The following is a 13,672-nucleotide window of genomic DNA, read 5'->3' as shown; positions in this document are numbered from 1 at the left end:
CAATCAATGGTTTGGTTAAGAATACAGTATGGATACAGCATGCATGAGTTGTATGTTTGGTTAAATTGACTAACACAAACTACATTTTAAGAGAGACCCTCACCAGGATTTGTTATTCAGGCTGCTCTTCATGAAGTTTAAGGCTCCTTCTGACAGACCAGGGTAACAGTGTCCAAACTGGATCTTCCCTTTCTTGATGTTTTTGTCTTGCTCCCCGCTGTGTTCTGCTTGAAATGGGCTGTCGGCACTCAACCTAGAGAAGGAAAAAACCAAAATACATATTGTATATCATGCAAAAAAACCCAAACAGATTCAAAACTCTTACATAAATCAGAATCTCAGAACTACAGCAGATTCCACCAGTATTTATGTTATCACTTAATAATCTAAGGACTTCAACCACTAATCAGTCTACATACCTAAACTTAGATAATGAAAAACAATATCATCTAAAGAAAGAAAACTTGGATGATTCAATATGTAGAATTGTTAACTTAAACCAGTGATGCCTAATATTCTTCAGAAAATGTTTGTTCTGATATTGTGATAACTGTTTTGCAAAAGTGGGAGCCACCTTTAGCAAATCTGAAATCTTATTATCATCATCTTATTTTGAAATTAATTTGCTTCCAAATAGTCTTATTTTAATCCAACATGACTTGGTATATGCAAATGTTTCAGCTGTATTTTTACTTACATGATGAATGACAGAACTCCAATAGCCCAAATATCAGTCTCAGGCCCGACACCCTGACCCTCTAGGATTTCCGGAGCTTTAGGAAGGACAATATAAACTGACAAAACAGACAGACATAGGGTATTGTTCATAAAGAGTTGTGCTGTTACCATGCCATTTTCACTCACATGCTGAATTTGTTTGTATTAGCAAAATTAATCAGAAAAAAGTGGATAAAAATGATAAGAAAGTGGACTTGGGTTCATTAGGCTATAGTAGCTAGCATCAGCTGAAGTGGATGAATTTAGGACAGAGTTATTTCCCTCAGGGCTGAGCCGTCCTCTCTTAAAGAATGTGTACCTTTGCTGCGGTCTGTTGAAAAGCCATGACAGTCAAAATTTTAGTACATTAGAGAAATCTACAGCTACGCAAGGTTCAAAATCAAACACAATGTCTATCCTACGAAATCAAACAAGATACCCATCATTACCTTTGCACTCTGACAGGCCCTGGATGTGCTCTATGATGAGAGGCTGACCGGGTGTGAAGAACTGAGCCGAGCCAAAGTCTACGATCTTCAGGTGGTTACCATCGTCCACCAGCATGTTGTCAGACTTCAGGTCCAAGTGGATGACTCGACGGCTGTGAAGGTAGTCAACTGCGCTCAGAATCTGAACCAGCAGCTCTGCGACCTGAGCCTCTGAATAGAGATCTCTGAGGGGGAAAAACGCAGACAGACATGCTAGTGAAGCTCAACTCCAGTATATCAGGGAGCGCCTCAAATGGCTACAGGTTCACAAACATCACTTTCTTGACATAGGTCTGAAACATGATTTTTTGCAATCAGCATTCAAGTTACCTATTAAAATAACCCCAAAAGTGTGTTTAAATGACATTAAACAGTCCATTTGATGACATTAAATAATTCTCTGAAACAATAAAATATTTTTTTGCCTGTGGGCCCTAATTAAAGTGGCAGTCCTCATAGAAAATCTGTAGCTCATTTCATCTTTTTCACCTCTTTTCTCAGACTAAATGGACTTCTTATTTTGGAATCACGTAATGATGAGTTCTGCCTGGATTATTTTTCCTGAAGACCCCTACGGAGAAACTAGAAGACTTAATATGAAGGCTTTCTTGTTACAAGTGGACATTTTGAGCTTATGATGGCACCAGACCAATGGACTGGGGTTCACCACAGTGATTAGAAAATCATCCTCATTATAACACAAACATCCTGATAAACTTTATGACAATATAGCCAGTAGTTGCTGAAATAAGTTGCTGTGTTAGGGGGACAGACCCACTCACATTACCATCTGGCAGTGTGGCAAAAAACATGCATATATGTTTTTTTCTTTCAAAACAGATGCATGATATTATAGAACACAAACTATTGGGTCCTTTGCTTGTGCATCTCCAGCCTTTCTTTACCTTCCAGCCAGACTGTAGAGCAGCTCTTTGCCGGGGCAGAGTTCCTCCACTAACACCAGGTAGCAGGAGGTGATGTAGGCAGTGTGCAGCTGGACCAGGTGGGTGTGATGAAGCTTTTTCAACAGCTGGTATTCCCTCAGCACCAACTGTCTCTGCTCTGCTTGGTAAGGGGTGATCTTGGCGGCAAACACTTGGCTGGTCTCAGCATCCCTACACAGGGTTACTACGCTGAAACGACCCCTGAGAGAGAAGACAACACAAGATGAGAGGAAGAAGAAGAAATGCTGAGTGGTAAATGACCCTGAGTGAAAGCAGGAGGCACAAGAATATCCTTCACTTAATGCATGCTGGATTTGGCTCCACTCCTCTGTGACCCTGAGTAAGCAGATACAGAAAATGGATGGATGATTGTTTACATGCTACTTAAGTGTTGTTCTGCCTTACCAAAAATTAAATGAGAATAATGTTTTTTAACATGAAAGGAGACAAAAATAAATATATTAAATATTAACACAAAATATTCAATTCAGTTTAGAAATATTAGAATCTGTGTCAGACTTGACAAACCTGAAAAGTTATACCAAAAGTTCAAAATGCAGCCTAAAACAAGGAAAATATTATCTGGTGCAAACCAACAGAAGTATGATGATTCTGGTGAAAAAATAAGCTGCTATCTTGCTCAAAAATTGCAGCTTCTAATTGAAAATTGCACCTGTTGATCTCAGAGAGGAAGTTGTAGTTCTTCTGTGTTGTCTGTTGTTCTGACCGAACGACCTTTGACCCCAGGGACTCAGTCTGGATGAGAGGAATGTGAGTCTCTGTACAACAGTAAAGTAAAAAAAAAGGTGAAACACTATAACCCTCCATGCAGTGACTCCCTGCATCATTACTGTAAAATAATAATATATGAAAAATGAGTGGATGAAATCACACATGTGCCACAGTGTATTTAAGAGCATTTTTCTTGCCTTCAGGGTGAGTGGCCATGACAACAGGTGACGAAGGATCACTAAAAGGTCCTGCTCCTTTCTTGGTAACACAGCCCACCCTGAACACATAAGAAGCTCCTCTGGGTAAGTCCTTCACCACATAGCAGCTATCTGTCACCTCCTCTGACAGGACCGTCCACTCCCCACCTGAGGAGGAACACAACACTGTGAAATCTACACTTACTGCACATTTTAATGCTCATGTAATAGATTCAAGCATCAGTCATATCAGTGATATTATACTAGTTTGAGGCCAGTTCAAAGAAGAGGAAGGACTTGAGACTTATTGATCAAGACTTATATAGTATACGGAAACTATGTTTTGTCTTCAAATAAACTGTGTTACTAAAAGAACAACATTCATCACTGTGTGTTGCAGGCACTCTTGTTTTTTGTTTTTTTTTTAACTCCAACTGTCCCACTACGGCACCTTAACTGACACACAGCTCCACTAAATCAAATGATGTAAAATGGTGACTGAAAGATTTCTTTTGTCACTTAAAATGCCCAGATGCCTGATGGGAAGTATTTTGGTGTTTTAAGTGAGGAAAATCAATCTAAACTATAGTCGGTATTGACTGAAATTAGGTCAAAAATGGCTGTGCATAAGCTCTGATTTTTAAAACTGCAAAATCTGTAAATTATATTGTTATCATCATCATCATCATGAAACATTTAAACCATATATGTAGATTACATTTTATATTTCTGTAATAAAGTATATGTATTATGTATTATATATTAACAGAAACAAACATTTTAAGAAAAAAATGTAATTTCCCACCATCTGTACAGTATTGCACACAATAGGTGACAGGGTCACTAGACTGGACTGGCCTCCACACCAGCAGGACTCCACCTCCGTCTAACTGGAGTACATCAGGCTTGTTGGGACGGACTGGCACATCTGGAAATTGGGCCAAAAGTAGCTTAAATACGGAGAAGCAGTCTTACAGTATTACAAATAATACTGGCAGGATTTCAGGTCATTTTGGAGAATTAGTCAGAATTAATCTGCTACCTTTTGTCTTTTTGAATGATGGTATTTTTAAAGAAGGCAAGAGTTTGCCACGCCTCCTTTCAGGTGGGGTGGGAGCTGATCCTTTTACTATTGGCCCTATTATAAAGGACAAACAACATAAAAAGGAAAACAAGCATTACATTTGATAAGATTAAATGTGCAATATAGAATATATACTAATTATTGTTCAGTATGTATGTAGTATTACAATACCACAACTGAGACTAAGGATAGATCCGGTAAGTAAAAATAAAGGAATAATGCTCTTATCCTGATATCTGCATTATATTTTTAGTTTTTTTTTATTGCTATGGATGCTACATGAAAGAATGATGTGTAATGATAATGATTGCAATATCTTACCTCCTTTACTCACATCCTCCTTACTGGAAGACCTTGAAAACAGCTTGGTCAGGCTGGAGGCTGAAGCTCTCATTTTCTTCCTCAGAGACATGGTGGGAGTATCTGGCTTCATTATCTCTCCTAGCGTAGGTCCTAACTCAGTGTTCTCCAGTTGTGCGTAGGAATGGCCAGTCCAGGACTGCCTGCGGAAGATCTTCAGCAGTCCCAGCTTGGGTGATTTTCCTGTAGGTAGCTGGACTTCAAGGGCAGGAGCAGATGCATGCCTCTGGAGGCCCTGGCCTTCCTTCTTGTCTTTGGCCCTGGGAGGCCTCTCTGGAGCCTGGAGAGATGAAAGGCTGGGACTGGGACTGGGCGTTAGTGATATATCCACGAAACCTCTGCTGTTTGCAGGTAAGTTGGGGTTGGAGCGTGTGCGGTTCCTCGGTGGTGCCTGGGGAAATGAGCTTCTGGGTTTAACTTCTTGGAATGAGGAGCGAGGTGATGGTGAAGTCAGAGGCGCCCCCTGATCGTCATACCCTTCACTCCCTCCTGATCTGTATCTTTCTCTCAGATGACCATGACTCAGCTCCTCATAAGAGCCAAGTCTACTTGAGGACTCTGAGCCACCATGCTCCTGAATAGACGACTCAGTCAGGGAACCCTGGGAGCCAGCAAAAGTGTCTCCTTCTGTCTGCTCCTGATCCAGCCTTAGGCTCCGTCTGTCTCCAGCAAAGAGGCTTAAGGGACCAGAAGTACCACCAAGTGTGCGAGTTCCTTGTATGGGTGCGACAGAGCCCCTTCTTCTTGCGGGTCGCCGAGGGACTGGAATGGCCAACAAGTTTTTCCCACCCACTTCATCATCTGTGAAATCTTCCTTCAGACTTTGAGTGCCTTCTTCGTCACCTGGCTTTGTGTGCTTGGGTGAGCTGGGAGATCGTCGAGAATACTCATCAAGAGACCTGCTCCTCCTTTGAGGTGATATCATGGTGTGGGCGAGGCCGACTCCACTGTCAAAGGAACAGGACTTCTGTATTGTGGGCTGGATAGATGCCCGTCTCTGGCCACGGTTGGTCTCTGTCTCATCCTCCACATATTCAATAAGAGGTTCATTTAGGCGTCCTGACAAGCTTCTCCGGAGTGGCTTGCGACCTCTTTCCTGCTTTTTGGCCTGGAATTTGTCCCGTAATGTCATGTGTCTGGCAGACATGGGGGAAAGCTGATGGGAGGTGCTATAGAAAGTGCTTCGGATGACGCTGCCCCGAGGGATTCGACCTCCATCACTCCCTGATCCCTCATCTCCGTCAGACAGATAGAGGGATGGACTACTGTCCTTGCTGAACCTACGCTCCCTCTGAGGTGTGTGTTGGTACGACACCTCTGATGATGCAACTGACTGCCTACTTATACTCCGCTCTAGTACACTCCTCCTTCCTAGCATCTCCCCATCCTCTTCCTCCCCTAATGTCACGTCGTCTTCCTCCTCTCCATCTAGGTTGAGTTTGGCAAAAGGCTCAGGGATCTGTGCTCTCTCCATCAGAGGGTCAATGTCCTCCTCTGTTTCTTCCTCCTCCTCAGTTTGGCTGCAGTGCTGGAAAAAGTCCCAAGAGTCAGCCTCATCATACTCAGATGATGAGCCACTGCTCACAGAGGTGCTGCTGTGTTCTTGGGGCTCACGGGGCAAAGTCACTGCAGTCTCTCTGAGAGGAGCATCCAGCAGCTCAGGGATGGGCCTCAATGTGAGCACTGAACCAACACAAGTCAAAGAACGCTGGGGAGATGGGAAAGATTCAGGTGAAGACAGGTTTAGATAATAGATTTTCTTTTAAGGCAATTACAGGATCCACTGTGAATTCAACAAGATAATCATATTAAACTCCTCAATCATCAGCATTACAAGAAACCAATTAGTGCCTTTTCCCTCAGAGATTGTGGTTTCAATGAAAGATGATGTGCCAGAGAGGTAACTCACCTGCCATTTCCTTTTTTGGATGAAGGCTTTCAAACTCTTTGTGTTGATTTCATCAGTATCTTCGCCTGCATGTTCATCCTGAATGTAGTTACAATGATTTGTGGGTTTAATTTTGTTCATAGGTTGAATACAACAAAGCTTGAATAAAACAACAATTGCGCTGTTTTTTGTCTCACCTGGAACCATTCATGGCTCAAGCACTCAAAGGCAGATGGACGCTTCCTACAGTAGGTGGAGGAACATTGGGAGTGGTCAAACGTGTACTATGTTGCACCTTTTGCCACACCTAAGAGTGAGGTTAAGGTGTACTCAGCACTTTGAGAACACCTCTACATAACAGTAGCAATGTAAGAATTTCAACCACTGAAGATTAGAAAAACATTTTCAGCTAATCTTTCAACATTGAATCAGATGACTAGTACAGCCACCAAGAATCAGCAGCACAGTCTATGCAGCTTTATTCAGCTTTCAGCAACTTTTGGCCACATTATTTTATTTTGCCCGTTGGTTGAGCCCCTCTACAGTAGATCTTACTTTTGACTGAGTAATTCTTTAAATAATAAATTTAGACAATGTTTTTTAGTGGAATCAGAATAGGCTTTTATATAACTGTAACTGATGCTCATCATGCTGACATTTGCACAAACTTTGCAAGGAAACAACTGTGATGATTTTACAATTTGGTGTGTGACTTGATGTTTGGATAAGTGGCAGTGTAAGGAATGCTGGAACAGGTTTCCTACTCTGGATCTGGTTGAAGGAGCATGTGGAGAAAGTCCTGGGCCTCGGGGCTCCTGTACATGACATCAGGGGCATCCCAGTTCAGTGTCCCTTCGCCTACCCTCAGCAGTGTAGCACGATCCGTCTCACCCACAAAAGGGCATCGGCACACCAGACTATCATGAGAAAGAATGACATGCATAGCTAAAAGAGACTTGCATACAACCTTTTGATATGATGTATACTGAAATGTTTGAGGCCATTATCAAAAGTGCAGTGATACATACCATAGATAGGTTATAACACCCACAGACCTGACAAAGAGAATAGTAAATATTTCTGTTATGTCATCTCATTTTACTGAACAATTTACAATAGAATAGAGTTTATAATTTTTAGGTTTAAATTCATTTCAAATTATAAGTATTCTTTATTATCTGCTTGTTGCACTAGATGGTCTACCTATGTACATACATACACACTTAAAGCATCAGCAAATTTGTCACAGAAAAACATTATTTTACAAAATAAATATAGAAAACTGATAATGTATAAAACTTTTGGCACTGATTGTGATTTCCTGGGTGGTAAACCTTATCTACCAGCTAGCCACATCGCTAGTTAAACTCACCAAATATCTGTGGCCACAGTAACTGGTTCTTGGTGAATAATCTCAGGTGCAACAAACTCTGGTGTACCAAACATGCTGTATTGGTGCCTGGATGTGTCTATTTCCTGGCAGAAGCCAAAGTCACATATCTTGATCTCATCTCTCGGTGGGTACACCATTAGGATATTCTCAGGCTGAAGGGAGTATAAATAGAAATGAAATTAGGAGTTGCATGTAAAATAGTGCCACTGACAATAATGCAATGTTGTTTGGACCCAAAATCTCACTTTAATGTCCAGATGCAAAATGTTCAAGCTGTGAATGTGACCAACTCCCTCAAGGATTTGCTGGATGTATGATTGAACCTGAAATGAAAATATAAGATATTTGTCAAGAGTCATACAACATATTTGTAAGAAAAAATGATTTTGTGGGGGAAAAATTTAATCTTTTACCTCTCTCTCTGAGACTGATCCTCTCAGTAAAAGATGATCCACAAGTCCATGAGAACAACAGCTAGAAATTGTGTTAAGGAACAAAATAAACCCACTGTGAGGAAAAAGTGGTGATTATATCATGACATTTAGAAGGAAGGATACATTTCTGTGATTAGCACCAGCGTGCGTCTGGTGCAAAAGAAATCCAGCAGACAGGCCACTCTGGGATGAGCCAGACGGGAGAGCAAGTCCCTCTCCTGGAAGGACCTGGTCCGAGTGCTGCTCCGCAGAGGCAGGAACTTGGCAGCAAAGACTTCACCTGTCCTTCTGTGGATTACACGCTTTACTACCCCAAATGTTCCCCTAAAACACAGAGAGAGATGAAGATGGTTATATCAAATCTGGGAGATCATGGGCAGCTTGGATTATGTCAATATGAAGCATGGCTTCACCTTCCAATTTCCTCATGGACATCATAGACAGAGAATAGCTTCCTTCTCTTCCCCAGTTCCACCTCTCTCTCCTGAGACTCCAATGGACCTACAGAGAGACCATATAATTTGAAAAACTTCCTTACAACAACATAATTATGTAACATGCTATTAATTCATCAATGTACTGATGAGTAGCAGTGCATGCTGTTGTCTCACCTTCCTCCACTGTGAGCTGAGCCTGGCATGAGGCACGCCCAGAGTCATTGTAGGAGAAGCAGGTGTATATGCCACTGTCTTCACCCTCAGGGCACACTATGGTCACTGAGCAGCGGGCACCATGCTGTACTATTTCCACATTCTCATTGGCTATGAGTTCCTCTCCATCCTCCAATCACAGAAGAGAGAGTTATAATCAGGATAGATGTACCAGTCTCTTTGGTTTACAAACTTTGGTCAAATATTTTACATTGTGACCATTTAAAAGGATGTGATGACCTTCTGCGTATCGAGTGGAGGTTTATTAATTCTCAGAGCAGGCAGTGTGGCTGAAATCTATTTAGTATTATACAAGAAAAAATATAAACTAAAAAGAAATCAACAAATATATGAACAAAGAAATGTGGGTTTTTTTGTGAATTTCATAGTATGAGTTTGTAAATTGTGTTTCCATATTGAAAGAGGGTTTTGCTCTCAACTGGCCTTTCCTTAGTTAATTATAAGTAAATGGAAATCATATTAGTAACTTTCATGGTAGGACTAAGAGTTTTCTATCCCCTATATCATGTTTCACCCCTATCCCAAAGTATCAGGTGACCAACTCCCTCGGGTGGGAACAGTGCTCTTACCTTGTACCACTGTATTTTAGGGGTAGGCCTTCCTGTGATGATGGCAGTAAATGTAGCTGGTTGGCCAGGCTCTACACACAGGTCCTCAGTAGGTACCTGGATGGAGGGAGGCGCTGAACAGGAAATGAGAGCACTTAGTGATCATACAAAGTTTGATAATAATCACACTCTTATGTTAAAGAGACAAGAATACCATCTGTAATATCTTGCATTGGCTCTGCGATGTAGATCTCCTCTTCCTCTTCCTCTAGATAATACAGAGGCTGCTGTACGGCCCGATCCATGGATGTAGAAGCAGGAACAGTCTCTTCAGTGCTACACTCAGTTCTGGAGACAAAGATAAGATAAAAAGGAAAAGGTGGTTATTAAATACAACTGATCAAGTCAGTAAATAACATTTTTTTTAAATATATATTCACAAAACAACTTCACTGATTCTAAAATTTACTTTTTGTACTTCTCAGTTTTAATGTCACAAATGTAGAAATTACTATTATCTAATCTATATAATAGAGACTTTTATTAACCACTGTCAAACTTTGCCAGGTTGTTAGTGTAGTGCACTGACTTTAGAGGAAGGAAAGGAAGGTCAATACAACAATGTTAGTACTGAACTCACTGTTCACTGTATCCAGGAGGGAAGATCGTCTTAGCAACAGTGGTGGGGTTGAAGTCTGTTTGTAACCATTTCTTCACAAAGGCAGTGGACCAGCCCTCTGAGTCTGCATCTATGACAAACAAAATACCATTCAGCAGGAATTTAAGAGTTAGAGGCTTAAAATAAGTATATATTTAAAAATATATATCTTAAAGAATTATCACTTTGCCTTGACTGTTCTGTATGTATACTATATCATTGAAAAAGTACATTACCTTACAGACCAGGAGCAGTAATAATGCATTTCTTACCTTTGGACTTCAGGGTTTAACTCAACTAACCCACCACATCAACAGGACATGGGCACATGCCCACTCCTGCAGGGACCACCTGCCCAGCACATGACCATCTTGTATTTGTCGGAGTGAAGAGTTAGCTGGGCATGCGTTGGCAAGAGGAAAAAGTGGAATGTTGAGCGATTATTTGTTATCATGACAATGATGACTTACATGGAATGGTCCATGTGAGGAACTTCCTGCTTTAGGAATAGTAGAGGGAAGATGGAAAATCATGTAGGTTATAGACAATGGAAGGGCAAACATGGTGAACCGGTGTCCAAAAGCCAGAAATAATATATATGTGAGTGAGACAACTTTGTAGTGCATGTGAAGTAAATCATACTGTATTTCAAACTTACAATAAGTTTTCATCAGCAACAGTGAATTTGGTTGAATTCTATACTACTCTATCTTACTACTTCTATTGATTTCCGCTTGTGATAATAACAGTGGTAAATTAATAGATACTTGAACAGTTGGAAAATCACTTTATAATTTAGGACAATAATATCAGTGATTTCTATCTCTATATCTAAATCACAGCTGTTAGTTGTGGCACCTCAGTGGTTCGGCTGACTTTTGGATCCTAAAGTCAGTTTAATGGAGGAAGAAATGATCTAGTCTGTTTCAATCCATGCCTTCTGTGGAAAGTGGAAACATGATGAAAAACACAAAAACATTCCATACAATGAATGTATCAATGTCTTTTCATGGGTGAGGATGCTAGGAAGTACATTATGGTGTCTATGTTGAACGGTAGCCACTAGATCCCACTGGGTTATGGCAACGGAAGGTTGTTTAGACATAGTTAGAGATAGTTATGGTTAAGTTTGAGGGTTGTTTCTCACATGACTGCCATGTGACCTTAACAACTCTTGAGGCTTGAATTACAAACAAACTCACATGCACTAACATGCTCACGCGGTCGGACCGGCTATCAGAACCAAGAACAGAGAAGCTCGGATAACAACACACTCAGAGGGAGTGTGACTTCATTCACCGCTCAGGTCGCCATTACTCCACTATATCTTTACATAGCAAATAGTTTTTTGCTGACATCAAGTGAGGCTCAATGTCATTTGCACCTTTAAACTAAGTTCAGAGATGAGTTCAGAATGGTGGTCTGGGAGATTGGTTAGTCACTGATATTTGCATTCAACAGAGACACAGACAGTGTGCAGTTATGAATTTTACTGTGTATTTCTCATCAAATGCTTACTTTTAAGTTGAATGAGTTAGACAATTACTCATCTCAAATTACAATATTAGTGATGGAAAAGTGAGAAATGGAAACAAAGTGTGTTTTATCTCATGCATACCACCATATAATGCAGTTAATAGTTGTGAGACCACATTCACTGTACTGTACAGCTCCTTTTTCTGTTTCATCTTTTTGGCATTCACTCCATGCCCAAATCCCTGGGGATCTAGTGACAACTGGTATGGTAGTTGACATGAGTGTGTGTGAAATGGGAAGAAGGAAAACATGAGTAAAGTCTCAAAATGGTATAAACTTGATAAAATGGATGAATGGTAGTGGTTGAAAGTGGAAGTTGATGCAAACTGTTGCAGCATGTTGTAAAGTGAAGACATGTCACATGATGTGATGCAAAAATGGGTGACGGGATAAGGAGTGAAGTGGACTGAGGTGAAACCCGGACCATGGCATGTGCTTACACCCTTCTCAAACAGAGCTGAACTAGTGAAAGTGTGGAGCATCCGCATGAAAACCCTTTCATGGGTTTCCATGCTCTGTGGAGGATATTTACCTTCAGCAGCTCTGGCTTTCATACCTTTAGGAGGTAAATCCTGTGGTTGGTCGTTCTCAATGTCAATCGGTGGTACATAAGCGGGGCACAGTCCTGCCTTGCACTTCACGCAGCCAAACTCATTCCAAAGCTAAACACAACAAAATATTTGATACACTGTATCATAAAAGAAGATCTCTGCCTTTAATTAAGCCAATAATTATGATACACTGTAGATTATATAGATATGGGTATCATACCTCACACTCATACTGTCCAATATCTGCTTCTGTTGCACTGATGACCGTTAGAGACAAGATTCCACTCCGAGCGTCGTTCAGGACCGAATATTTTTGCTTGTCAGTCAGCTCTCTGCCATCTTTCAGCCACCTGCCAAGCCAAAAGATGAGTGCGTTTGGCACATAAAATGACCAAAAAAAAATTACATTACAATTACTGTGTTGCCATACTGTACCTGATTCGTGGTAGAGGGGTGGTGAGAGTGGAACAAGTAAACTGGATATCCTCTCTCTCTATCAGACAAGCACTCTCCAGCCGACTCACAAATCTGGGGGGAGCTGGAGAGAAGAACAAATTCAGTAAAATGTCATTAGTGCCCCTAGGAAAGTTTAGATAGACCAGTAAACAAGAAGTAGTGGAGTGGTGCACATGTTTGTAGTAGTATTATTGATAGCACATAGTGGTAGTATTTGTAGAAACAGTAATGGTAGTAGTAGAAGTATGAGTAGCAGTTGTAATTGTAATAATACTACTAGTAGAAAAAATATGAGTGATAGTGTGAAATTTCATTCATCTTACTCGACTCAACTCCACTTAACAAGCTTTTTCTGGAGCTTCCAACTGCATCTCATGGTATTCCTCGGCAAAAATGGTAGTAGATTGTACTCAAACCACACAATGAAGTATCAATTTGTATGGCTGCATGAATGCAAACCATGGTGCCGCTAAAAAGCAGCATACATGCTCAGCAAATGGTAGAGTAACAGTAGCTGCAGAAGTAGTAGTACTAGCATCAGCAGTGGTAGTAGCAAATTTGTTATAGAAGCAGTATTGGTAGTAGCATAGCAGCAGTAATTTAGTAGTAGTCGTAATATGAAGAAGTACTAGTAGTATATTATGGGATCCCATAGCTGTCATGTGTCGGTGTAGTTACAAAGAAACACCTCTGGAGTAACACACCAGTTTGTGCACAGGTAGATCCACAGACTCACCTTGCACCACAACCTTAGCCAGAGTGCCAGTACTGCCCATGCTGCTGGTAGCATAGCACGCGTACTGTCCAGAGTCTTCTGCAGTAAGGCTGTCCAGGATAAGGCAGCAGGTACCTGTCCGGTCTGCTGTAATGATGTGACGGGGGTCATCCTCCAAAGGAAGGCCATCTAAAGAGTATACATTAGATTCTTACTGTGAAACATTATTATTATTATTATTATTATTATTATTATTATTATTATTATTATTATTATTATTATTATTATTATTATTATTGT

General features: G+C 40.8%; 1 protein-coding gene across 1 annotated transcript in view; it reads right to left on the bottom strand.

The window, feature by feature from the left end:
- obscna (obscurin, cytoskeletal calmodulin and titin-interacting RhoGEF a) overlaps window positions 1-13,672 on the bottom strand; it is a 45,563-nt gene that overhangs the window by 651 nt on the left and 31,240 nt on the right. Inside the window, exons 59-85 of the mRNA XM_044361776.1 lie at window positions 13,394-13,561; window positions 12,637-12,739; window positions 12,422-12,551; window positions 11,675-12,312; window positions 10,097-10,264; window positions 9,671-9,804; window positions 9,478-9,590; window positions 8,849-9,017; window positions 8,651-8,738; window positions 8,361-8,561; window positions 8,217-8,277; window positions 8,049-8,126; window positions 7,783-7,955; window positions 7,439-7,465; window positions 7,175-7,327; window positions 6,608-6,653; window positions 6,432-6,509; window positions 4,484-6,230; window positions 4,121-4,216; window positions 3,884-4,006; window positions 3,079-3,246; window positions 2,823-2,928; window positions 2,111-2,350; window positions 1,167-1,390; window positions 1,037-1,048; window positions 698-794; window positions 104-253 (exon numbers count right to left, since the gene is read on the bottom strand). Of these exons, the coding sequence (XP_044217711.1) occupies window positions 104-253; window positions 698-794; window positions 1,037-1,048; window positions 1,167-1,390; window positions 2,111-2,350; window positions 2,823-2,928; window positions 3,079-3,246; window positions 3,884-4,006; window positions 4,121-4,216; window positions 4,484-6,230; window positions 6,432-6,509; window positions 6,608-6,653; window positions 7,175-7,327; window positions 7,439-7,465; window positions 7,783-7,955; window positions 8,049-8,126; window positions 8,217-8,277; window positions 8,361-8,561; window positions 8,651-8,738; window positions 8,849-9,017; window positions 9,478-9,590; window positions 9,671-9,804; window positions 10,097-10,264; window positions 11,675-12,312; window positions 12,422-12,551; window positions 12,637-12,739; window positions 13,394-13,561 (5,491 nt within the window). The remainder of the gene's footprint in view (window positions 1-103; window positions 254-697; window positions 795-1,036; window positions 1,049-1,166; window positions 1,391-2,110; window positions 2,351-2,822; window positions 2,929-3,078; window positions 3,247-3,883; window positions 4,007-4,120; window positions 4,217-4,483; window positions 6,231-6,431; window positions 6,510-6,607; window positions 6,654-7,174; window positions 7,328-7,438; window positions 7,466-7,782; window positions 7,956-8,048; window positions 8,127-8,216; window positions 8,278-8,360; window positions 8,562-8,650; window positions 8,739-8,848; window positions 9,018-9,477; window positions 9,591-9,670; window positions 9,805-10,096; window positions 10,265-11,674; window positions 12,313-12,421; window positions 12,552-12,636; window positions 12,740-13,393; window positions 13,562-13,672) is intronic.

This window comes from Thunnus albacares, chromosome 9 (assembly GCF_914725855.1).
Source record: "Thunnus albacares chromosome 9, fThuAlb1.1, whole genome shotgun sequence".
Classification (NCBI taxonomy): Eukaryota; Metazoa; Chordata; class Actinopteri; order Scombriformes; family Scombridae; genus Thunnus; species Thunnus albacares.
This window is presented reverse-complemented; position numbering and strand designations above follow the sequence as displayed.